The sequence below is a fragment of the Gymnoscopelus braueri genome (genome assembly GCF_963280865.1).
Source record: "Gymnoscopelus braueri genome assembly, chromosome: 17".
NCBI classification, from domain to species: Eukaryota; Metazoa; Chordata; class Actinopteri; order Myctophiformes; family Myctophidae; genus Gymnoscopelus; species Gymnoscopelus braueri.
The window spans coordinates 10,392,882-10,415,784 of NC_137617.1; the positions used below are offsets into that span (position 1 = coordinate 10,392,882).

General features: G+C 41.5%; 1 protein-coding gene across 3 annotated transcripts in view; it reads right to left on the reverse strand.

The window, feature by feature from the left end:
* Positions 1 to 22,255, reverse strand: part of LOC308104104 (uncharacterized protein) — a 53,826-nt gene extending 31,571 nt beyond the window's left edge. For 2 of the 3 annotated variants that reach the window (XM_080454403.1, XM_080454401.1), the window contains exons 1-16: positions 22,020 to 22,255; positions 18,878 to 18,926; positions 18,018 to 18,122; positions 17,298 to 17,374; positions 16,965 to 17,076; positions 16,633 to 16,709; positions 16,246 to 16,333; positions 15,572 to 15,640; positions 15,181 to 15,262; positions 13,983 to 14,116; positions 11,591 to 11,702; positions 2,577 to 2,658; positions 2,381 to 2,461; positions 1,756 to 1,869; positions 1,066 to 1,145; positions 776 to 850 (exon numbers count right to left, since the gene is read on the reverse strand). In XM_080454403.1, the coding sequence (XP_080310529.1) occupies positions 776 to 850; positions 1,066 to 1,145; positions 1,756 to 1,869; positions 2,381 to 2,461; positions 2,577 to 2,658; positions 11,591 to 11,702; positions 13,983 to 14,116; positions 15,181 to 15,262; positions 15,572 to 15,640; positions 16,246 to 16,333; positions 16,633 to 16,709; positions 16,965 to 17,076; positions 17,298 to 17,374; positions 18,018 to 18,122; positions 18,878 to 18,926; positions 22,020 to 22,078 (1,396 nt within the window). In that variant the 5' untranslated portion in view covers positions 22,079 to 22,255. The remainder of the gene's footprint in view (positions 1 to 775; positions 851 to 1,065; positions 1,146 to 1,755; positions 1,870 to 2,380; positions 2,462 to 2,576; positions 2,659 to 11,590; positions 11,703 to 13,982; positions 14,117 to 15,180; positions 15,263 to 15,571; positions 15,641 to 16,245; positions 16,334 to 16,632; positions 16,710 to 16,964; positions 17,077 to 17,297; positions 17,375 to 18,017; positions 18,123 to 18,877; positions 18,927 to 22,019) is intronic. The other variant, XM_080454404.1, reaches the window with a different exon arrangement.
* Between the last annotated feature and the right edge of the window lie 648 nt (positions 22,256 to 22,903).

The window sequence follows — 22,903 nt, forward strand, 5'->3', positions numbered from 1 at the left end:
TTTTATTAAGATTGAATGATGATGAAATATATGATGATTCATTATGATTATTAATATTATTATTATACGACCCGTTGACAAGGTGCCACCACGCAGTGTTACACATGAACTCTGCAGCAGCACGAGGCGACACTCATTACACAACACTCACTTCATTTGTTTCACTTCAAAGCTAGAAAAAACTGCTGTAAAAAAAAGTAATAAGTATTTGAAATGCCACCTAAACTGTGAGTGGAACATGAAACATGAAAATTAGTCTTTCATTGCCTACAAGCATGCCATGCCTGCATACTGCATAATCGTCCACCTCCTGAGTCCCTAAACTTGATTTTTGCTTGATATTGTTTTATAGAGAGACAATCAAATCATGATATACCAAATGAAAATAGACACTTCACAGATTATAGAGAACTTTACATTAACTACCGACACACGAAAACAAACGTTTTTTGGTTCCTACAGTACCCACCTAATCCTACATTGGGGCGGAACTACTTTTTGTTTGTTTCCGCCCTGACCGATGCACGCTGGTTGCATGTCCGTTATGTCACGTCTGCCATGTGAGCAGTCCTAGCCAATGACAGATCGGAACGGCGTCTTACACACACACACACACACACACACACACACACACACACACACACACACACACACGCACGGTGCCACGTGAGCAGTCCTAGCCAATGACGACAAAACAAAAAACATCCACCCAAAAATCGGGGGCGTGGAAAAGCCGCAATTGTAATAATAGATAGCAGATGTGAAGTCCACATACCAGCTCTAACAGTGTGATGAACCGGTTCTGGAAACGGTTCCGGTTCCTCGATGTTGTCAATATGGCAAAGAATCTCTGCAGTAAGGTAAAGAATCAGCGGAGTAAACATCTCAAAACACTGGTGTGGTCTTTTAAATGCTACTATGCAAAGCTGTGTGTGTGTGTGTGTGTGTGTGTGTGTGTGTGTGTGTGTGTGTGTGTGTGTGTGTGTGTGTGTGTGTGTGTGTGTGTGTGTGTGTGTGTGTGTGTGTGTGTGTGTGTGTGTGTGTGTGTGTGTGTGTTTACAGTACCTTCAGGGAACAGACTGCTACAGTACCGAATGAGAGGTTCAACCACCGAGGTGGATGCCATGTCAGACAAACATGTTTCCCTGGGAGAGAGAATAGGAATTGGTTTGTTGGTTGTTGGGAAGGGGGGGGGGGGGGACAGCCAGCAGGTCAGACTTGCAGAGAGCCAGGAAAGAGAGACAGAGGACTGTCCAGTGGTTAACAATGGTTATAAAGAATGCGCTGCCAATATATTGGAGTTACAATAGAAAGGGACCTTCCCTTGCTGTGAGACTGAGACTAGAGCCACACAGCCATGAAAAACAACCACCATAAGTCCATAAGTGACTGACAAACCGGCCTAATTGTACTGTATGTGTGCCAAATGTTGACTGATCTGATCTCGGAAGTCACAAATTCTAGATTCTCCCAAGCCGATTGCAAATACACTTTCTTTGTCTTTGTCATGGAGGTACTGATGACAATATTGCAGTGTGGTTAATGACAACATCAATGGTGGCATACATTCCTCAACCATAACCATTTGTTGCGTTGCATCAGTGATCCTTCGTGACAGTCCTCTACTGCATGACATGGAGAGACTAGCCTGGCATGGCCAAAATAAGATCACTGTTAGGGCCATTTTTTTTAGCTGTGGCAGATTCATCTGGTTTCCAGGCTATGGAGAGACAGGAAGAGACAGTATCAGCTTACTCTGTAATGAGCGGCCAGAGCAGGTTGGGTCCCAGGACAAAGGCAATGTTACTGGGAGTCATCCTGTTTACAGACCTCTGCTCAGACAGCAGAGATAAGAACTGGACCAGGTACCTGATGGGAGAGTAGGGTCAGGTTCAGTACTCAATTTGTCACAAATGGGAAATTAAAGGGAAGTTTGCAGCAAGGCATTAAACACATTACATGGGGCGGCAGTGGCTCAGGGGTAGAGCGGCCGGTAGAGCGGCCGGATGGGAACCGCAAAGTTCCCAGTTCGATACCGGGCTCCCCCAGAGTTGGTGTCGAAGTGTCCTTGAGCAAGACGCTGAACCCCTAATTGCTCCCGATGAGCAGGTAGGTTCGTGCCTTGCATGGTTTCCTCAGCCATCAGTGTATGAATTTGAGTGTAATGCACAATCTATGTAAAGCGCTTTGGATTAAAGCGCTAAATAAAAGCACCATTTTACAGCCAACAAAATAAACATAAAACATCAAATACAAATGTAATCAATAGGTTAAGACAGTGACCTTTATGGTGTGAGTACAAGACAAACACATGTTTTTCAATCTCGTGTTCTGATGAGTTTTGAACGCAGATGAAATCCAGACAAAAATGAGTTTATACCGGAGATTATTGTAGTTCTCAGGTGGCAGCTTCTTCAGCAGCACTCTGAATTGCTCCAACTTGTTTGTTAGCTCTTCTTCCCTGAAATGGAAACAACTAAATTCTCAAAAAACACACAAACACGCACGCACGCACGCACACTGACACACATGAAACCAGACTAAAAGTTAGCTAAACTGAAGGCATTAATATTCACCGTGCAGCTGTGAACCATTCTTTGTGAAGGTCAAAGGTCATCAGGGGTTCAGGAAGTTCTCTCAGATAACACTTCAAAACTCCTGCAAATACAATGTGAGAGAGGCATCAATCAGTGTAACTGGATGGGTATTTCTATGTATTTCAAATAAAGATTATTGCCTCTATCCAAACTAAGGCTGGAATAGCAGAGGAATGACATGAAAACTGAGTATAGAGTACCAAAGTCATGACGTCACTCCCGCTACCCCTGGGTCACAGCGTTATTTGAGGGGCCAAGGCCAAAGGGCCGTGGACCCTCTTTGCATCTCTACACTTTCACTATTATTATTCTTCCGCCGTTTTTTCTGTCACGGCCTAACCGTGTGGTAACTTTTTACGGCAATATGATAGAGGGCTATGCCAAATGGCCAAGGCACGAAACTCACAACCATTAGCCAAAGGGTGGCGCTATAGCAATCAATTGAAAAATGCCAACTTTGAACAGGTACAATTCATGCCCTGTTTGACCTACAGCCATGAAACTTCGATGCACACATGCGTCTCCTCAGGCCTAATCTCTCAAGAAGAGATTCTGCTCTGCGTTTGAATCTGTCGGTAGCCGTGTTGACAACCCGTGCACATTGGCTACAAGTGGGCGTGCCATCAGATCAGGAAGCAGGCCGAGCTTTACCCAATCAAATGTAGTGGGCGGGATTTACGTGTGTGCCGTTCGTTCCCCACTCGAAACAAACCGAAACTCATTTAATAGCGTCCTCGAAGCCGACAAAACCACGGAAAGTTAGTAACATTTTAAATTGCTCTTTCATCATAGAAACAAGTGGGCTTATAACCAAAACGATTCATGTTCTTTGGGAGAAATGGTGTTAAGTGTTTCGTGGAGAAATATCGTTAGTGGGAATGAAAACATAGTCGCACCACCGGAAGTGAAAGGCAGACCAAAACCCCGGCTTCCCTGAGCACGGGTCGTCCGTTCAGCTCCGTCCAGAGCCAAGTGAATAAGTAAAAAACAGCAGAGGGCGCTGTTTTTCCTTTTTATTTGGCGATGGGTTCCCAGATTGCCTCATGCCTAACAACTTTCGTGGTATGACTTTTGACCTCTGACCTTTAGATCTCCCACCATTTTGAATTATGTGAATATGCAGTTAAAATTAAACTCTTCCTGGGATTTTTTAGCAATCTGCACGAAACTTTTTACACATGCACTTTGGACCTATGCCTACAAAAACAAGGCTGGGTTTTTTTCTAAGTGAAATAATGAAGCTTTCATGAGCCAATGAATATTGCAGTTTTTTTTTTAAATAATTTTTTTATCCCACGATTTTGTAACCTTTTTTTCACCCGGTGCCAATTTTCTAAGTGATCCTGGGCGCTACACTCCCCCCACCAGCCTAGGGAGCTCAGGGCCTCCTTCAATGCATGACAGCCAACTGACCTTCTTGTCACCTGACAGGGGGGTGTTTCCCCGGTAGGACGTAGTGTGTGGAAGGAACACGTTATTCCAACCAGTTCCCTTCCCCTCCATCAGGCACCCCGGCTGTTATGGGGGAGGCGGTATAGCGACCAGGATTACTACATGTTTTTGTGAGGGTATTAACTACCCTAGGAGACACTGGGAGAACATGCAAACTCGGGAATCGAACCCAGGACCTTCTAGCTGTGAGGCGAGAGCGCTACCGACTGCGCCACCGTGCTCCCTGAATATTGCAGTTTTATGAAAATTATTCGTCTGCCCCTAACACATACATGCAGACTCCATTTTTTTTAAAGTAATGTAGAGGGTCATTCCAAATATCACTGAAACCAATCTTACTCCAATTGGCCAAAGGGGGGCGCTATAGCAATTTTTAAAAATGCAAACTTTAAACAGTTATAAGTCATGCCTCGTTTGGCCGACAGCCATTAAACTTGCTTACACTTGTACCTTGACTCATGAGGAACACATCTATCACTTTGACCAGTAAGCTCCGCCGTTAGATTGTCCGCAATTTTGAGCAGTCTGAAAAACACTTAAACCCATGATTTTTGGGCAATTTGCGTGAAACTGTGTCATCTGTTTGGACTCCATTTTCACACGTTCAGGTCTGTTGGTCCAATGGCTTGCTCGCTACAGCATCAGCCTCTGAATCTCAAGGTCCCCGGTTCAAGCCTCACCTCATGCAAACTTCATTTCAATTGCATTGCACACAACATGACTGTATCAATTAATGCATGTACAATTATTAAAGATAACATGAAATGTTTATTTGAGAGTATCCTTACTCTCAATAAGGATACTTATTTTCAATGTATGATGTACTTCATTGTGAAAATAGCCGATCTACAATCTCACAACTTTTTGGATAGCAACGCTTTGTGAGCTAGATCGGCTACTTTCACTAGTTTTGATACCGAGGAGACATCACATTTCTCTATTGGTAAATGCTTTGTAAACCACTGATCTTAGTGTTAGTGAAACAGGGGCTCGGTTCATGGCAGAAGGCAAGAGTCTATGAACTTCAACAGACACCAACAGGCTGGTTGAAGCCTTCAAGCTCAAGCTCAATCACTAGTGTGACAGCCTGTGAGTCCGAAGGTTGAGGGTTTGATTCCTGTCTATGGCCATGGGTTGAGGTGTCCATGAGTGAGTTTCCTAACCCCGGATTGATCCCCTGCGTGCTATATCTGACCACCTCAGCTGGGTCAAGCTGAAAAGTAGTTTCCCCTGTTGGAGTCATATAAGGTCTTTTATTATTATAAACGGCACCATGACCTCCAATATTGACCTTTTAAAAAGAAAATGCCTGCACTACATAACCTATTTCATATTTTAGGTTTAAAGTTAACTTCTTACAGTGGCAAAAGGGCTCCCTCAACATCCACTGTCAGAATATAAACAACTAACCACATATTGTCACTATGGTGACAATATATGAGCCTAATTAGAATACCTATAATCCATCTGTGTTGTCTAGAAATATGGAGTAAAATAAATTGCACACTTTTGTCATGATAACAGAATTTGTGACACAAGTTTGGAATCTGTATTACAAGCAACACAATACAAACTAGAAAAAGTGCTCCTCGGAGCACAGGTCTCCGCCAGGTCAGGTAGGTTATTTTGGCCTCCTGGTGGCGCTATAATAGGCCAATGTGAAAAGGGTGCCATTTATTCCTAGGCCGTGCACGGCAATTGGACACTGCATGCATGATTTGAGGCATTTTGTTCTAAAATGTGTTTTGCTAAATTTAACCTGCTGGTGGCGCTATAACAGGCCAATGCTAAAAGGGTGGCATTTGTTCCTCAACGTAGTGCAAATGTGCATTCAATGTTTCACCGAAATCGGACGCTGCGTTCATGATTTGCGACATTTTGTTCAAAACGGACCACTCCTGCAAACATTACATGTCAATGTTAGCCAATCAGGATGGAATATGAAAAATCAAACAGATCCGTCTTGATCACATGACTATAGAGATCATGTGTACCGATTTGCGTGAAATTTGGATCAAATCTGAAGGCTTAATATCAAAAAATGTGTTTTACATAAGTCTGCCTCCTGGTGGTGCAATAAAAGGCAAATGTGAAAAATGCAGGGCAAAGGTTTTTCTTTGGCCTCTAGAGAGTGTGCATACAAAGTTTTACACTGATCGGTGCAGTTATAGGTAAAAACACGAATCGGCCTGTTACAGCGCCACCAAGAGGCTGATTTGAACATTTTCAAATGGCATTGCTTCTTCGGCCTAATGGGAATGTGTGTGCAAAATTTCATGGAAATTGCATGCTGTGTTCATGATTTGAGGCATTTTGTTCGAAACGGAGTACTCCTGCAAACTTGTTTACATATAAGAACTGTGTTCTTATATGTAAACAAACCACCCCATAGCGATTTTGTCAGGTACTGTATGTGAGTTGATGCTTCATATCCATATGAGTAAAATCGCCAGGTTATATGACACGATCCAAGATTTGCCTATGGGATTTCCAATACAAATAATAACGCTGTGACCCAGCGGGATAGCGCCCTCTAACGGTAGTGATGTCAGACTTCTGTGCTCTATTACCTTTATCCAAAGGCTGAAATAGCAGAGGAATGATATGAAATGTATTTGTATAAAACAAAGAATAGCCAGCACTCCGAAGTTCTTCTGGTACTATTCAAAGAAAATTAAGGCACAGACATACACGTATGCGTTTCGGCATCAAGCCTTCTTCAGCGTGAATCACTCTGTGAAACTCTAAGTGTTACTAGTATCTTAAAACAAGAAATGACAAAGTCATAATATACCCGCTTGCGGCAGGCTATGTTTGCCCCAATCTGCAGCACAAAATGTAAAAGTTGTCATTAAAATAAAATCTCAGCCATTCGAATGCAAAAAAAATAACTCCACAGAGGTTCATTGGTTGGCTACCAATATAAAGTGTGTGTGTGTGTGTGTGTGTGTGTGTGTGTGTGTGCGCGTGTGTGTGTGTGTGTGTGTGTGTGTGTGTGTGTGTGTGTGTGTGTGTGTGTGTGTGTGTGTGTGTGTGTGTGTGTGTGTGTGTGTGTGTGTGTGTGTGTGTGTGGTGTGTACAATATCAATGATAGTGAAAATAATTGATCTACAATCTCACAGATCTGCTATTTTCACCAGCTGATATAGTTACTTCATAATGTAGCCTACCCTTACCCAAGTCAAAACTACAGTGTTTCACTTAGAAATGTATGAACAACAGAAATGAAGACACACACACACACACACACACCCAGGAGGACTGGTTGATAGTGTTGTATGCATTGTTCCTGGACAAAAGACCGGTGGTGAGCAGTTAGTATTCATTTATGTATGAATGGAATAAACTATTTTCACAAGAAACTAAGTGAGTCCATAGAATACAGGTAGCGTAAGGGCAGTCATGTTAAAAACATCAACAGTGGTGGAAAAAGTACTGTAATGTTTTACTTAAGTAAAAGTATCAATACTGCAATGTAACCCTAACCCTTTATAAAAGTGAAGCTCACAACTTGTCTTTTGATTTCACTGTTTGAAACAGCTAGGCTTGAGTTGTAATGCATAACTGCAAGTTTGCCCTTTTCACTACAGGCTTACATGAAAGAAAAACCCAATTGGGTCCATTTGGTTTCATTAATGACTTTTGTAAATGAAGTATTCAATAAAACGTCATAATAAAAAATAGCAGATATACAAGCTCACAAGGCGGCGATGCGTTGTGAGCTTGTAGATCTGCTTTTTTCTGATAAAATGCAGCTGATTTTAGCGTCATACCTTACATGAAAAATGTTGCTACAGTAACCTTGGTTGTAGTGTGTATTCATTCATTTGTAAACAGGGCAGTCATGTTAAAAACAGCAACAGTGGTGGGAAAAGTACTCGTACTAGTGTTGCCATGTATACTAATTACAAGCGACCTTGTTTTCTGTGAAGTTGCTTGTAAATGTAGGTAGTTGCTTTTTATTTGTTATTATTTTGTTGTGAGCTTGTAGATCGGCTATTTCCAAATCGTCTATTATCAAATAGCCGATGCATATAGGTTTAAAGTGCTCATGTAGCCTAATAGTCACTTAAATCTTTGGGCTTGTTTTCATTGACCTGGTTGCTTATTTTTCTCTCAAAATCTGGCAACCGTGTCATTGTTTAAACCAACGAAGAAGAAAATGGCGGAAGCGATCCTCTTTTCAAGGCCCGTGTGAAAGACAGTATTATGTTGAGAAAATATGAAGTCATTACAGCACCATAGCATGGTTAATACATTTTATTTTGGGATGTACAATACATGAAAATTACGAGAGTAATAACGCGACTTGCGTCGATAACTAATGGGGAGTGGACATTAGCGCGCTTGGCTAAAAACAGTTAGTTAGTAACATCATACAAGCTAACTATTAGCCAAATTCGGCTAGCGCTCGGAGGACTGCATAGTCCCATAGCTTGGGAGGACGAGGCCGCCCGTTCAGAGTATGAGAAAGTATCCCATTGGCTTAAACGACAGCCAATGACGCAAATCTGTCGAACAAATCTGTCGAATGCAAATGAATCTGTCGAATGCAAATCTGTCGAATGATGAGTCATAGGTCTGCCTCTTCATAGACCCGCAAGCTTTCAGCAAGCGGGTAATAAGTATAGTCTAGAAATACCTGAGATGAATTCTTGACTTACAGGGCCTGATTTGAACCACAAAAAGAACAGACCTAGAGACACTCATCCCCCGCAGGATGCCAAACACAGAAATCTCTGATGGTTAATGAGGAACAGTCATTTTGTCAGGATCTGCATTTCTGTCTTGTTTTTGAAGTGTTTCTGGTACCTTATTTTGTTGTATCGTTCCAATTGTTTCCTGTGCTCCTTGTACCTTTATTTTGTAGTGATGTCCTAGTGTTTTCCTGTCTGACCTAGTTACTGTTTCCTGTCCTGTCTCACCTCCCTGTGATTATTAGTTATCTCCACCTGTTAGTCCCTTAGCCAATCGTGTCTTAATTGTCTGTTGGTTTCACCTGTGTCCCGTTATCCCTGTGTTTGTGAGACTTGTTGGGTTATATTGTAACCTATGTTCCTCTGTGATGTCCTGTTGTTCAGTGTTTGGCTATTAAACCCCTGTGAAGTTGGATTTTGTCTTGAGTCTGCATTTGGGTCCTAAACCGTCAGTCCTGACACATTGAAACAGCACATGGTCTTTGTACTTACATACATGCATCCATATATAATATCATATACCATTATACACTAATATACCAGCACCCATATTGTAATGCACTCACATTACAATATAACATAACCATGCATATTACTAATGAAGGCCTAATAGACATATTCCATTGATTACTGTGGTTAACCTTAAAGCTGAAACTAGTTGGCCTAACTAATCTGGACATTCCAGATTAGTTACAGGAACCTTAAAACCTTTCATAGGAGATAAAAGGCACATTCTTTAGGAAGTCCAGATGTCCAGTTTCCAGGGGTCATTTGACCTTAGCTGACCACGATATTGTCTCACCCAACTCATGTACAATGGACACATACATACACACAAACCTAATTTAGCACATACACATTTACACACACAGTCTCAGTACTTGTAACGCATACACATACGTGCACACTGAAGTACATCCTTGCATGCCCACACACACACACACACACACACATAGGACACACACTGTTATACATCTGGATCTCAACGCACACACCTCATGCACAAGCTTAGAAAACAGTGTGCATGTACACACACACTGAGTATAAATATCCACTCTGAGTTCACTTCTGTCTCTCGTTCCTGCCAAGCTGCCATGTAAAAGCCATGTAACAATAATTGTCTTCTCTCCTTAAATAAAGTAACTAAAGGAGAAGAAATGCCTGGACTCTCAATAGAGGCAAATAGTCCCTCAGATTAATGCACTTTACCACAGTATCTTACAATCTTACATCTATACGTCTAATCGTCTATCAAATATGGTTAGGCAATCAGGGCAATCAAAGGCTAGAGTGTATGAAGCAAATGTTACAGTCCAACCCAGTGGCGTAGCCAGAACGCTAGTATAGGCTGGGCCTAGGTGAGAGTGGGTGGGCACGCATGCACGCGTGCGTCACCAGTGCGCGCGAACATTTCTATTCATCGTTTTTGGGGCGAATTTTGTTGCTTTTCTTCCGTTGTTTTGATACTTTATTTCGGTTTTAGGGTTAGGGTTAGGGTTATGTTATTTAATTCTTATTTTTGCCTGATTTTACAGATTTTTCTTTTGCAAAATCGATTGGGTGGGCCAGCTTTCTATGTGGGTGGGCCGCGGCACCCAGGCCCACCCATGGCTACGCCCCTGGTCCAAGCGGCTCAGTGCTTCTGAAGAGTTTTCACAGCAACATAATTAATCCATTGAGTATGAAATAAAGAACGGATTCCAATAATATAACATTTTATTCAGCGTTCACTTCTGAATTAAGTGATTGACAGTGATTGTCATTACAATTTTACTGTAATCCACAAAAGTGTGAATGTTAAATCCTTGTGTCAATACATTGTGTTTTTACCAGCAGTTGTCTGTTAAGCTTATCAAAGACAAATACAATGTCGTTTGATCTGCGTTTGCTATAACCACACAGACCATTTTGTTTAATTAATCCAGAACACAAGCGATTGCTGTCATTTGAAGTTCTCTATAACCAGCAATGTGTGAGTGATAATTCTGTGTATCAAATATAAATGTATTCCAAGGCAACGTTGCTGGGTTCCATGGGCAGAGAGCGAGAGAGCATAATATTGCATTGTGGATAATGGCTTAATTGCGCAGTCTTCTCTTAAAGGCAATGGTATCTGGCACGGTGATTGGTTTTATTAATGTAACGCCCAAACCACTCCTATGCATAATGTAACGGGTAGCGCAGGTGTTTTAGGGATAAGGCTGGTGTCCGAAGATACCAACTTTTGCACGGGAATGCCCCTTGCACCATGCTAAATCCCCAAATAGTGGGTTTAGCCACTCTTGGCAAAGATAGGGCCTACCTCTAACAGTTCCCCCAAAGCTCTCATCTTGACCATGTGAGCAACCAGCAGCTGGATGAAGCTTTCCCACATGGGATTAACAAAGGTCTCCTTCTTTCTCTCAAGGCTTTAAACAGGGTATAGTTTAAAACAGCACAGCACATAATCAGAAGTGAGCTGCCAGCCAAGCAGGACCTCTGCACCCTGCTACCCTCTGGCAAATGGTAGTGAAGCTTCAGGCCTTGATCCAGCAAGCTCAGGGAAAGTTTCTAATCTCAGGCCATAAGACTTCTGAACACAAAACAGTGGTATGATGTAGCCTGTGTACAAACTGTGACTAATCTCATACTGTCATATCATATATACATCCAAAGTATTCAGTATTATACTGCACTACTTACTTCACTGCCATAATGCAACTACTAACATGGATGCACCATTTATACGTGTACATATAATATAAACTGTACAGGATTGAATGTGACATTGAAAAAACTTGAACCATTCCCTCCCTTAGCGACTTATGTGTTCTACCCCTCTTTCCTATTACCTCCCTCTCTCACCTGCAACTGCATGAGGTTCCATGCTGAACTCACTGTGGTCAACCTTTCCTCCATTCAGACTTCGCTTCAGCTTCTTCACCACTGAGTCTGCTGCCGGCTGGAGAAATAGATCCTGAGTTGAAACAAGAGACAAAGGATACTATTCACTATTTGTATGAGAAACGAAATTAAAAAACGACAGGATTCTTATATAATCTATTAATCTGAATGGTGAGATCATGAATGTGGCTCAATAATCAAGTTCATGTTCAAGTGCCTTTTATTGCCACAAAGCCAGGCTGGAGGAATTAATTTCAAAACAGAAAACCAAAACACACAAATGCAACACACAACAAGAATGTTAAGTAAGTTTCCCTTGTACTGTTTTGCAGAATACCAACAGGTTAAAGAGAGTCTTGTAACTGATGGGTTGCAGGTTCATTGGGCTCTGTGCATGACTGTAATTTCCTTTTCCCGAAGGTGGCATTCCCTTTTCCTTTCTGGGTCAGTTATACATAGCTGCATTTGATCAAAGAGGCTCCAGAACAAGAGATGAACGTCCTTACATTTTTTGCCTTACCACTAGATGCCGCAGCGGTAGCTCTGGGGCAGAGCTGATGCCATGTTGGAGTGACTCTAGTCTAAATAATGCACCTTGTGGTACCACAACCCCACAAACTGGTAAGGCTACTTCTTGGCCTTACACCTACAACTCATCTAACCCCTGCTCACCATGTTAGGGTCGGATGGCTCAGGGTTGAGGACAGAGTACAGGAACTTGCAATGGGCCTAGTCTACAAGATACACCACAACGTTAAGATACCCATGTACCTGTCAAAGTAAAAAAACGTCCACAATCACAACACCAGAGGTAGCTCCGCTGATCACGTCCAACCCAGATTTGAAGTATGACGTTTTGCCCAAAACTTGGGCAAAACGTCATACTTTCGCCTACAAACGTAGGTATATACATCGTAAGCGTATATACAGTCTAGGACAGTGTTTTACCAAGGACCGCCCATACCTTTTTCCGATTGGTTGAAATGAAAGAACAGGAACTGGCTATTTCTACCAAAAAGGGGGCAGGGTCACATTCAAATACAGCCCAAAAACTCAGTCCAGGACCTACCTCAGTGGCGTGTCTTGCTAGTCATTAGACTTTCAGCCCCAACCCACCGGGATCAAATCCCGCTGTCGCCACAATTATTCCAACAACCGCAGACAAATATTTTCGCCGATAGAGTATAGTTTTTGTCTGCAACGGAGGCGTGCCGTTTGAAGCAGACTTGAGCCACGAGAGGCACCGCCTTGCAAGCTTAGGCGAGCGAGTCGCCGTGCCAAATGTTGCAAAGTCTGCATCAGCCGATTCAGCGCCATCCGAGTTATGTTCCGATAGGGACATAATCGTAAATCATGTTTTGGGGTGAGCGTTCGGCACAAGTGACTACTGGCCAATCACTGCACGTCTTTTCCGGGAATTGGCAAAACACGGTCGTAGATTGTATATGCCTGCTGGAAACTGCCTGCGTTTCATGCTTCCTGTATCCATCATTTCAAATTAAAAGCTGTGTGTTAAGAACATGAGACATGCAACACAGGCACCTGGTTGTTACTGTATGTGATCAGATGAACCCTGTTCTACTCACTCTCACATCATGACATGAGTGTCATATAAAAACAGCTAACATGTGTGTAATGGAACATGTTCCTTATTTTTTCATTACTGCCTCTAGGGGGCATAGTTCTTCCTTTTTCCTTTAAGTTTAGTACCTCCCTGTCTTCAGGGGGCGCTGTTTGTGTTGTGGAGCTGCAGCTTATATGTGCTGAAGGAGGTGACCAGACTTCCTTTTCCCCTTGTAAACACCAAGAGAGATTGTTTTAAGAGTGTTGTCAGTGATCTATAGCCATCAGTTGTTTGTTTCCATCCTTTTGAGTGGCAAAATAAGTAAGTAGGCATATCACCCAACTTTGTGACAATGTATATTGAGACATATTGTGACTTATGTTAAACTTGTATGTGTTCTTTATTGCCATGGATGGCACTGCAGTGTACTGGTGAAATTGAGGCATCTGCCTACCTTGAATGCAACCTGAAATTACCTACCTTTTTGTTGCTTACTGTTTAGTTAACACTTAACTGAAAATGTTTACCTGTTTGTGTTACCTGTAACAGGCTGTTTGTATTTTTATGTTAATATGTACTTTTCTGTATTTTGAGTTTCAGTTTTACACTTTTTTGTAATTAAACCAGTCCATGTTCAACAACTGTCTCTTCCTTGGAGGAAAGATTACAAAGGAGAGTTTAACTGGCTGTGAAAGCCCAATAAGGACAGAGTCACATTGGGTGTAACAGTACAATGTGAATGTGTTTTATGCAGAGAAACCTACATAATGTAGCTAATGTATAACCAACCTTTTCACTCATGCCTGTTTTCAGGAGCATTTGAACACACTCGTGGATGGGTACAGCAATCTCTGTGCCGCTTTGAGACAGATGAGACAGCAGTGGTTCCCCAAATACCTTTCTGTTAAACTGAACAGTATGTACTGAAATAAAAAAAAGTGGAGTTAGGAGGTTTTGTTCATCATTGTGCTCACAATGAGGTTGGAGGTCAAAAGGGGGTGGAGCCTGGAGTCAGCAAAACCAGCTAACTCCACCCCCCTTTGGTGGAGTTAGCTGGTTTAGCAGAAAGTTTGAGGATCCAATGGAGTTAGCTGGTTTTGTTATAAGCGCTTAAAGGGATATTTCACTTTCAAAAAAACTTTTGGTCATTTTATCATCTACTCAGGCCTTTGTGAGCCCCCCAGACAGTTTTTAAGTTGCTTGATTCATTATTTAGATATTTGATATTCATTTTATCAGACACGCCCCCTTCCTATACAAACCCATTGTAACTTCAAACTCCATTTTAACCATGTTAGATTCATCAAAAACACCCGTCCTTGGTTCTGGTGACTCACCCTGCCCTCCTAATGCGTGAAGGGGGCCGTGTTTTTCCGATTACTTTTTTCATTTATTTTATTTAAATTATTTATTGTATTTTATTTTTTTAATTTTCAAAAAAGAATATTAAAAATAAATGAAAAAGGTAATTGAAAAAACACGGCCCCCTCACGCATTAGGAGGGCAGGATGAGTCACCAGAACCAAGGACGGGTGTTTTTGATGAATCTAACATGGTTAAAATAAAGTTTGAAGTCACAATGGGTTTGTATAGGAAGGGGGCGTGTCTGATAAAATGAATATCAAATATCTAAATAATGAATCAAGCAACTTAAAAACTGTCTTGGGGGCTCACAAAGGCCTGAGTAGATGATAAAATGACCAAAAGTTTTTTTGAAATATCCCTTTAATACTTTTCATTGGTTCAATATTTTTTATATATATTTTTTTACCAACACACAGACATAAAGGTTGTTCAATAGCACTGATTTATGAAAAAAATATGCAAAAGCGTCAACATGGAGTTGGTTTCTGCCCGACAGCAACAAATTAGTAATGAGTAAACAGGTGACCTTACTCAAAAAGGTTTTTAATTAAATGGTGAAAACCCAAAACTATCCTTGTGTTGTCTTGAAACAAACAAAAGACAATAACAAAGTGTCCATTACATTCTCTGTTCTGTATCTCTGAGATGTGCTGTTGCAGGGCCTCATGGGAGTTTCTGTGGTATTCGGCCTGCAGCTCCAAAAGCTACAATGGGGAATGATCAAACAGTTAGTGTGAACAAAATGTATTGTATGACTGATAATACATTTGCGACCGAAACGTTGTAAGTGATGACAGTGTGCGGGGTTCCCTTTTTTCATGCATTGACTGATTGCTCTTACACGCCTGCCCTTGAAGTAGGTGTGCAGAAGGATCTTCTTTAACTAACATTGTATGAATGACAGCCAGAGCCATTCCACACACAGAAATATACTTTAAGTTCAAATACAGATTTACAGCCAGCGAGGCATAAAAATAAGAAGATAAAACATGTAGAGAATATTTACAACTCACACGAAGGAAGTAGTTAGCATAGTCATCTTCCTTTGAGGCAAACCAATAGAGATCGGCAGAGTACTGGTCCTAAAGACACATTCAGAGTGTTAATTTACAGTGTAGTTTACTATCAAAACAACAGCAGAGGAAACAGGACTTGTTGGATTAAAATGTTATATTAGTGTATGTGTGTGTGTGTGCGCGTGCGCGCGTGTGGTGGGCGTGCGTGCGTATCGTGCGTGTGTGTTAGTGCGCATGTGTGTATGTTAGTGCATAGCAGTAGTGGCTCAGAGCTTCTGCCTGATGACCCAAAAAAAAGCCTAATATCTCCCCCGGCTAAGGGGGAATTCCCCTTTAGACTAATGGTTAATATGTTGTACTGGGCCGTAGCGTGACGGTCCAGGCACCCTAGGCTGCAATGCCAGCCTAGCGTGTCGCAGGTTCGACTCCCATTCCCGATAACCTTTGCTGCGTGTCAATCCCCCATCTCGCTCCCCATTTCCTGTCAGCCTACTTTCCCTATCCCTCTCTAAAAAATAAAGGCATAAAAAGCCATCCAAAAAATCTTGAACAAAAAAAGATGTACTTTCCACGCGGGAGACCCGGGTTCGAATCCTGGGCGCTACATGTGCTACTGTTGCTTATGACACAAAAAACATGCAGAGAAGACAGTCCATAAGTGTACTATGAACCTTGATGATGTCCAACTTCCTCTTGGCTTCTTCTGCATCGTCTCTCAGTCTATCCTGCTTTGCCTGGGGGGCAACGCTACCCCACGCCCTAGACACACACACACACACACACACACACACACACACACACACACACACACACACACACACACACACACACACACACACACACACATTTGTATCAATAAGCCATTTGGTGTATGGCTAAATGCCATAGTAGAGTACTGTTTTAACCAGAGGTAACTTCATTGTGTACACGTCACATGATTAAAGGTGTAAAAAGGTGTAAACAAAGTTCTCAAAGTTGGAAATACAGGAAGAGAAGTTGGAATAGAGAAAGAGCTCATAAAAGTAGCTTAATTAGTTCATGTTAAGAGTGTTACCCACCTGTTAGATGCATTTAGAAAGTCTGAAAACAGTTTGTCAAACTGTTTCTTATTCCTGGAAATATCAGGTAAATCTTCCTAGAATTGGAATAAAGTAAATAAATAAAAGTACAGTAATGACCTTGTCACAGAGTGTTTGTCATCCAGTTGTTATGCCACCATGCATAGAGGAGCAACAAAACAAGATAGGCAGGCTACCTAGTGGAATTGGCATAAATAGAAATGGAACTGACATATTAAATGACTATTAAAACTACCAGGAATCTGGTAAAGTCCATAACATAGCATCCATTTTGGACAGATTGGGATTCACATGCAGTTTTCATTAGTTACCTCAACGAGTTTGCTGAGGGGCTCTAAAACTTCCTTCTCCACTTTCAACTCAAAGTCTGCCTGTGTGGTCGCCAAACAAAGCTCTGCGACACAGCACTCCTGCAACATGTGTCTGTCTCTCTCCCACACATGCACACACACCAACCCAGTCGCACGCACGCGCGCGCGCACACACACACACACACACACACACACACACACACACACACACACACACACACACACACACACACACACACACACACACAAAGACTGTCAGGATGGATGGATGGATGGATGGATGGATGGATGGATGGATGGATGGATGGATGGAGAGTAGAACAAAATTGTCACCTGACAGAAGACAGTTCATCAAAGTTATTGAGGCTGTCTACCATGCTGGCAGCCAGCAACGTGAGGGGGAGCTTTTTCTGTGAACAGAGAGAAAGAGAGAGAGACAGAGAGAGAGTTCAATAGTTATAGGCCAAAACGTGAAGCAGGCTGTTATAGCGCCACCATGAGGCTGATTAGAAAACGTTGGGGTGGAGCCTGAGGTTCTTCCTTGGCCGACTGGCAGTGTGGATGCTGCGTTCATGATTTGTGGCATTTTGTGCAACAGACCCTACCTGCAAACGTCCAATCAGAAGGGAATCTGAAAAAATCTGATCATCATGATCACGTGACCACAAAGATGATGTGTACCGGAGAAAAAAACAATTTTGATTGTACGACCCACAGTTCAAGAGTTATAGGCCAAAACGTGAATTGGCCTGAATTCACCACCACGAGTCAAATTTGAAATTGGGGCAGATGTTCTTTTTGGCCTACTGGGAGTTTGACGCCGATCAATCCAACGGTGCCGGAGATTAGCTGCTCATGGATAGACAGACAGACAGACAGACGGAGAAACGGACTCACAGGAGTCAAAACATAATCCCTTGCCTTTGGCCATTCCGGCCTATTGTAATGCAATATTTTAGAGTAGTTTCATTCACATATTTTGACTCTTCTTGCAAGTATTCCTAAAACCTTTTTAGTAAACTTAATTGGACAATATTAGCTGTTGAATCTCACCATGCGTCTATCAGGGTCTATCCCCTGGCGACCGTGCAGGCAGCCTTGTAGCTTCTTATGAATGACCTGAGCTGCCTTCTTGGTTGGCTCCAGCCGCTGCTCCACCTGGAATCCATGGAAGACAAGACACTCTTTAGTGTGTGTGTGTGTGTGTGTGTGTGTGTGTGTGTGTGTGTGTGTGTGTGTGTGTGTGTGTGTGTGTGTGTGTGTGTGTGTGTGTGTGTGTGTGTGTGTGTGTGCGCGTGCGTACGTACGTGCGTGCGTGCGTGCGTGCGTGCGTGCGTGCGTGCGGTTGGATGGATAGTTGCAGATGGACATGGTAGGTAGATGGATGAATTGATCCAAAAATTAATGGATGTATAGATACTGTAGGTGGATGAATGGGAGTGTGGCTAGATGGATGAATGGAGAGATACAGTAGATGAAAGCATCGATGGATGGATGGATGGATGGATGGATGGATGGATGGGACTGACCGTGGATACATGTATGGATGGATGTGAGTAGGAAGATAACACCCGAAGCAGTAACAGAAAGATGCTGTATTGTATATTCTAGCTAACACTCAATACGAACACACATACAATATAATCACACAGTAATTCATTACACAAACTATGCTATGCCAGTTTGTGCGCATGCTTATATCCAATACATCTTACAGTGCCATGAGGGCATGATGGGACCTGAGTCCTTAACGATATCAGTGCACAGCAAAATTATGTCGTGATTTAACTGCAAGAGTGTAAAAAGAATTGATCATCGTGTCCATTTTTACACAGTTAAATTAACACTGGCTGTTAGTGCTATGGCTTGGAGCCATTTAACTACCATGGATGTCACAGAATGATCTCTCTCACCATGACCAGGTCCTCATTAAGAAGGTCAGAGGCCTCCTCATTTTGTGGCCTACAGGAGATAAAATCACGTTATTTAGGTTAATGATTAAAATATTGTTGCTGGATCAGTCAGGGAAATATTTTTATACAGACAGAATGTTTGTCAATGGTTTCAATAAATGTCCATGTCTACTGTACATTTACATTTGACCCAAACACGATCTGTTGTGACTGAGAGGCCTATTAACATCACACATACTGTATGGATTTACAGATTCTAACCAATAACTATTGGATCCATTGGAACACACGTTTTAAAATGTCCTGAAAAAGTGAGTCTTTTGGACATACACTACTGTACAGGTAGGTCTACAAGGTTTCCACCCGACGATTTACGTGTACAGACAAACAGCAGGTCTGTTATCACTGCATGGTAACAACAAAAAATACATATGGTACAAATGAGCTAGCCAAACAATGTTATTTTTGATGGTTTGGGGCTAGGTCTTCAACCTTAAGACTATCTGGATTGCTGTTATGTACATCGTAAAAATGTATAGCCATAGGGCAATCAGATTACCTCTTCGGATAGCATACTTATGCTCCGAGACTCTGTTTTTTAGTCGTCTCTTTGTGCGACCTATATAAAAGCAACCACAGGGACAAGACAGGCGGTATACCACGTTGTGTAGTGTTACAGTTGATTAATATTATGTGGGGACCTCTGGTAATTTAGAAATTACCCCCTGACGTCTGTGATTTTTTTTTTGTGCATTCGCACTGGATAAGCAGTTTTACTTGAAATTATGGACATTATCCATTATACTCAAAACAGAAAAGACCATTCATTTGTACACTCTCTTAGCGTTTACATTAACAGTATTCATTTAATATTAAAGTATTTATTCACAATTGAAATAATTCTGATTCTGATTGAGAGTCTGATTGAGAGTCTGATTGAGAGTCCAACGAGCCAATTAAACAAATGTTTTTTTTGTCTCCAGAATCACTGTGCTGCTGCAGCATACTCTCTCAAATAAGGTGCACTGCCGGTGTTGCCATGTCTGCTTATTATAAGCGACTTGTTAACCGATGAAGATGCGTTGTGAGCTTGTAGATCGGCTATTTAAGAAAAATGTCATATATTTGACAACATGTGAAATGGGACATTCTGCCTGATGAGTAGCCTACTTTATAGTTTTGGTAGATTTAGATACCAATATTTTTGTACTTGTACTCAACTACATTTTTAATTCCGGACTTTAACTTGTAACAGAGTATTTCTAGATTTTCTACATTGCAGTATTGATACTTTTACTTAAGTAAAACATGTGAATGCTTTTCCCACTGACTGTATGTCCATGTCCAACCACAAGGTTATTGCCAGGGACCACAATATAACATTTGTGGTGTTAAAATGTTTGCAAAAACATTCCAAATTTTTCACATTTTGTCAAAGGTTTTTGAATATAGCAGATCTACAAGGCCACAACGCATCACACACTCTCACATTGGATAATATGTTATCCAATTAATTCTTGTTTATTATCAATCACAACATAACAAGGGATGGCTATGATGTAGCCTACAAAATAACGGTAACATGAAGAGTAGCCACTAAGTAACGAAGAGTGGGCACCTCGGTGTAAAATTAGTTATTTGGTCCAAAATGTAAAAAATTACTCAGAGAAAACAAAAACATTGCTAAAAAAAAAGGTAACAGGACTCAAATTATCATAGGACCACCGTGTTTGCTGAAATATGGTAGGTCATTTGGCCTGTAATAATTATTTACAAATCACGGACATGGTCGATTCGCACGGGATTCAAAAACAGACGTCCTCCCGTAATTATTACAAATCACATGAGGTCCCTACATAATATTAATCCTGTGTGAATAGTCAGTAAATTGCTTACATTCCTTTATGTTAGTACAATGGTTTCAAAAGCCACATTTAAGTAGGCAAGTAGGCCTATACCCTTCAGAGTCCTGTGAAGCCATGTGTTTTTGTTGTCAGCTTGGCACCAGCTTGTCCCGTAATGTGGGGGCCCGCTCGAAACTGAAAAACTTCCCTAAGAATAGGGTCACTGCTAATGAGATCCCAATTTGACTGCATTATCCTTTTTATAGGATTAGCTAAGGTATTGGACAATTGGAGTGCACAGGTGAATTTATTTAAGTCATCAGACAGGCACATAAGTCAGATTGGGCAGTAGAATTAAAAAATGGAACCGTGGAGGTTGTTGTGGTTCAGCATCAAGTTGAACGTGAGAGGCATTATTTATGACATCTCAGTCACACCAAACCCTCAATTGCAGTGGTGGAAAAAGTAAAGAAAGCCATTTGATTTTGTAAACGTAGAGATACTGTATCTGTATGACTAGATTAATGACTAGAAAAACAAAACATTAGAATAATTAAAGTAAATTCTGTAAGAAAAAAAAGAAAGAAAAGAAGAGAAAATCACCCATACTCTGCTCTCTCTCTGAGCTTTAAGAAGTTTATCTTTTCAAGATAGAATGAAGTGCATAAAAGTCATCATGTTCACGTTTTTATGAGGTTGAGTGTCTCTTGATAGGAATACTGGTATATTAGTGAGCCAGGCATATTTTTCAAGTTGCTCATGAGGATATTCACACTTGTTAGGATATACACGATCATCCCAATAATGGACATCCACCACAATAGAATTATCTTGAGTCTTATCACAATAAAATATAAAATCTTACAGTATAATGTCCCCATCCCTACCCTACATTAAAATCAGAGGGAAGCAATCCCCCATTCCTACTAGCCTAGGGAAGCAGAAATGTGAAATGCCAAAGATGTTTTCACTGACAAACCACCTGTCTGTACTTGCATGAGTTTGTCCCATCAGAGTTCAGCGGGTGTTGCCACTGCTCTTTGTTTGAGCATGCAACATTTCTGCTGCAGATGGATACATTTATTACAGTATACCATAATGAGTCAGATATAGACACACAAACACAGCAATAAAAAATCTTAAATTAATCCTGATGTTAATGTTAGTAAAACATTTACATAAAAACTCAAATATTACAGCAGTACAAAGGGTTTTTTCATATCAATGTAAAACACACAATGCAAAATGTGCCATCCAGCAGAATGATCACATGAACTTTGACATGATAACATACTTACTTCCTTACTGGGGTTTTGGCTCTCAGAATGCTCAGTGACTGTTTCAACGTCAACGACATGCTAGCAGTGGCTTCAAATTCCAAACTCAGTCCAAAGTGGGTTATCTATTCTATTCCCCAAAAGTCCTCCACTCAAGGTTCTTCTTACAACTTCATAAGAAGGGTGAAGCCCAGGACCTATGGTCCAGTGCAGCGATCTACAAACAACAGAATAGTTTTCCTTCTTGTTTCAGAAGTGTGCTTTGCAACCCATGAGCCTCTCACAAGCCAGTGAGGGGGCAGGGCCGCCTGGGGCGGAGGGGGCGGTGTTGGTGTGGTATTCTGAATGATGACACTTGCGCAGTCACTATTCACTTGTTTGCAAATCACTTCACTGTGTGCGTGCATGGGTGAATTAACTTTGTTATACTGTCTGTTTGCTGCCTGGAACTTTTCACACACACTACAAAATGTAGACCAAATAAACCACCATCAGTTATATGTATACAAAAAAAAAATGAAAAAGAAAAAGCCATCCCACCAGGTAGCCTACAAAAGAAAAAAAATAAGCAGAGGAAAAACATACTAAGGAAAAATAAAGGAATGCAATTTTAATTGTCAGGCTAACTTTGCATGTAGGTCAGAGGTGGCCTCCAGTGACGACCCCATCTTGCCTTCACCCCTCTCTGGTCTGTCCTGGGCCGGACAATCAGGATGGAGTAGCAGTCTTTGCACACTTTGTTCAGCTTGTTGCCGTCGTACAGCAAAGCCACCTCGTTGTCTGTCTGAACACTTCCAACACACCACCTGGGAGAGCTGAGAAAACACACACACACACACACACACACACACACACACACACACACACACACACACACACACACACATTTGAATACTTTTATTTGG